Here is a 4,048-nt window from a genome sequence, read left to right on the forward strand (position 1 = left end):
AATAAATGATATTTGATTGAATCACAATAATCATGAAATTCCACTCCAACCACTTACTTATTGTGCAAGAAAGTGCATAAAACCTAATGAAACAAATGAAAAAGCATAGAAAATATGCACAAGATGACATGTCTTCACCCGTTAGCATTTTTAGCCCGTTTGGCCTAACTTCAGGCCAAACCTTTAAAATTAACGCCCGATTTTCTATTTCTTACATTTTTCTAAGGTTTTTTTACTGTTTTTACTTTTTCTCGCGCAGCACCGAGCAGACTTGAACCGGTTCAACTGGTTCGACTGCCGGTTAGCAGTTTTTCGCAGAAAGCACATTTTCTGACTCAGAAAGACCTACTGAGTCCAAAAATCACATTTAAATCCTCAAATTTTCATTCTAACTTTTAGGAATCTAATTTGGGTAATTAATTATCTAATTAGGCGGTTAATTAAGCTCGGTTCTTACATTACTCACATCCAGCTTACGGAGACATTACCACCGACCAGAGGGCCCAACCGAGTGAAATTGCTCCAGGTAGATTTTCATTGGATACGAGACCTCAACAGCTCACTTCCTTTGGTAATTCCAGAGGTAGACTTTCTGTTGACTCAAGTAAGAGTGATGATGCCATGAGGGGGATCATACAGAGTGTAAATTCACGTCGTATTCCGATGGGTCTAATTCAGGAGAGCTACCAGGCAGTTGATGATGAGGATGATGACTTTCTGGTTGAAAATCCGGATGGGGATGAGGATGAGGATGAGGATGAGGATGAGGATGAGGATGAGGATGAGGATGAGGATGAGGATGAGGAGGTTGATGGTGCTGATGATGAGGGGGTGATGGTCCAGATGATGGTCCAGCGCCTAGTGCAGGTAAAACAATTTATTGGTTAGACTGGTTTGATTTGAGTTGATTAGTTGATATGATTAGTTGGTTATTGAATTAGTTCGTTATTGAATTAGTTGAACCGATTAGTCGGTTATTGAATTAGTTGGTTTGATTTGATTTGATTAGTTGATTTGATTAGTTGGTTATTGAATTAGTTGGTTATTGATTAGTTGATTTGATTAGTTGGTTATTGAATGTTTTCATAAGTACAACCACTAGCAAAAAAGGAAAAGGATACAACCTTAGAGCTGACCTCCACGTCAAAGCGCTAGTCGATATACCCCATCCGCTTTTAACTAGGTTACAAAGAAATGAATGAAATTATACAAAGATGTAAAATGGGCGATGAGAAAATGATGTCTGTATTGGACTTATCTATTTAGAATGTGTTTGTTGCTTATTGTTTTCGGTTTGTTGAACTTATTTATGTAGAATGTGTTGGACTTATTTATTTAGAATGTATTTGACTTATTTATTTAGAATGTGTTGGACTTATGTATTTAGTGGACTTATTTATGTCATCAACTATGCTACTTTACTTTTCATCAGCACTCACATTAAATTTTCAGTATATGAAAATCCCAAAGTAATACAATTACATCACACACGAAAGTCATACAATATATAAAATATTGAAAGTCATACAATAACTCGAGTGAGAAATTTGGCTGGAGCTCTATTGGGTGGTCGCACCTGCACTTGCACCACCACGTTGACGACATCTACTACGGCTGTGGCCCTCGGCCCCGCATTGCTTACATCGCATAGGACCACGCAACATCCGAGTGTCCATCTCATTCAAGAAATGGGTCATCCTTGGCCGACCTTTGGATACCCGTCTAAGGAATGGATTACCTACGAATCGAGGTCCATGATAAACAGGCCATGTTGTGGGATTCCCTAGCGGCCTAAACCTAGCCCTGTAGACTCGTCGAACTTGGTCCATCTTGTAGACATCATGTACATACAGTTGCCAATCCAGCCGCTGGTTTGCACAACAAGCAAACACATGTTGACACGGAAGCCGGTCAACTTGGAATTCACCACAGTCACACCGTTGTCGACGGAGGTCCACTGCATACTCCACAATACTGGGACACTCACACACTTCAAATACCTCATTCTGTCGGTCAAAGAAACTAAATTGGATGTTACCCACTGCCTGCTGATTCAGCCTCGACTTTTTTTCGGGTGAACAATTCATTAAGCCTATAAAACGTTGCCTTAACAAGTGCAGTGACTGGAAGATTGCGAGCCCCTTTCAGTACCGAGGCTGATGCATTCCACTAGATTGGTAGTCATATGACCCCATCGATATCCCCCACCAAATGCTAAAGCATACTGCTCATGTGGAATCCGATCCAACCAGTTGGTATAAGCCTCACCCCGCTCGCGTGAACGTTGATAACACGTCTCGTACTCGCGAACTGTTCATGAGTATCATGTCAATAAAAAAAGACCCAATATAAACAACGTTCATCATAATAACTGAGTTCAAGACTAAATGTAATCGTAACTATCATACCGATGTTGACGATAAGCTTTTGCACGGAGCCTTGAATTTTTTCAAAAAGTTGGACTCTATATGTCTGATGCAGAACATGTGGAATGCTCTGCGAGGAGACTAAGCTCTGTTACTATGAGCAATAGCTGACCTAATGGAATCATGCCGATCGGAGATAAGGCCCACACCATCACATGTCACAACATGCTGTCGCAAGTTACTAAGAAAAAAGTGCCAAGCCTCAGATGTCTCTCCCTCAACTATCGCAAATGCAATAGGCACAATGTTGTTGTTGCCATCCTGTGAGACTGTAACCAACAAACAACCCTTGTTTTTTCCGTACAAATGAGTTTCGTCTACCTGCACTATTGGCTTACAATGTCTGAATGCTCTAATACAAGGGTAATAACTCCAGAAGACTCGGTGTAGTACACAAATATTAGGAACTAAGTCATCTCCCTGATACGCAGGCATTGTTTCAAAATGAACGACTGCAGATGGTTCCTTGTGACACATGGCCTCAAACCATATCGGCAAGGCTTTGTACGAAGCTTCCCAACCTCCGAAAATTGACTCCACTGCCTTCTGTTTTACCAACCATGCTTTGCGATAACTTATGGTGTAGTTAAACTTTGCCTGTACTTCCGCAATCACTAATTTCACCTTTATAGATGGGTCAACTTCTACCAATGGCTTTATTGCTTCTGCAATTGTGTTGGAATCTAGCTTCGAATGATCTTGAGAAATGGTGGCCCTAGTACAGGTATGACTACCATTGTACCTCCTTATCTCCCAACAGAACTTTCTGGACATTTTGCTCACCCTGATCAGCCAATCACATCCTGCGCCATTGATCATCAATGGCGCCAACAACTTGGTACGCACAATTGTAATCTCAACTCTTTATCACAACTTCGCACAACTAACCAGCAAGTGCACTGGGTCGTCCAAGTAATAAACCTTACGTGAGTAAGGGTCGATCCCACGGAGATTGTCGGCCTGAAGCAAGCTATGGTCACCTTGTAAATCTCAGTCAGGCGGATTCAAATGGTTATGGTGAATTGATAATAAAAAGATAAATAAAACGTAAATTAAAGATAGAGGTACTTATGTAATTCATTGGTGAGAATTTCAGATAAGCGTATAGAGATGCTTTTGTTCCTCTGAACCTCTACTTTCCTGCTGTCTTCATCCAATCATTCCAACTCCTTTCTATGGCAAGCTGTTTTTTAGGCATCACCGTTGTCAATGGCTACATCTTGTCCTCTCAGTGAAAATGGTCCAATGCGCTGTCACTGCATGGCTAATCATCTGTCGGTTCTCGATCATACTGGAATAGGATCCATTAATCCTTTTGCGTCTGTCACTACGCCCAGCACTTGCGAGTTTGAAGCTCGTCACAGCCATCCCTTCCCAGATCCTACTCAGAATACCACAGACAAGGTTTAGACTTTCCGGATCTCAAGAATGGCCGTCCATGGATTCTAACTTATACCACGAAGACTCTGATTAAGGAATCCCAGAGATACTCATTCAATCTAAGGTAGAACGGAAGTGGTTGTCAAGCACGCGTTCATGGGTTGGGAATGATGATGACTGTCATGATCATCACATTCATATTGAGGTACGAATGAATATCTTAGAATCGGAATAAGCTTGAA

At 41.3% G+C, this 4,048-nt stretch overlaps 1 protein-coding gene across 1 annotated transcript; it reads right to left on the reverse strand.

Moving 5' to 3' along the window:
• Positions 1-2,107: 2,107 nt before the first annotated feature.
• Positions 2,108-3,200, reverse strand: LOC112721673 (uncharacterized). Its single transcript, XM_025772712.1, has 3 exons — positions 2,820-3,200; positions 2,522-2,747; positions 2,108-2,310 (listed from the first exon to the last, which is right to left on the reverse strand). Exons 1-3 carry the CDS (start codon positions 3,198-3,200, stop codon positions 2,108-2,110), a joined length of 810 nt encoding a protein of 269 aa, XP_025628497.1.
• Positions 3,201-4,048: the final 848 nt, after the last annotated feature.

Source organism: Arachis hypogaea, chromosome 11 (assembly GCF_003086295.3).
Source record: "Arachis hypogaea cultivar Tifrunner chromosome 11, arahy.Tifrunner.gnm2.J5K5, whole genome shotgun sequence".
In the NCBI taxonomy this organism is placed as follows: domain Eukaryota; kingdom Viridiplantae; phylum Streptophyta; class Magnoliopsida; order Fabales; family Fabaceae; genus Arachis; species Arachis hypogaea.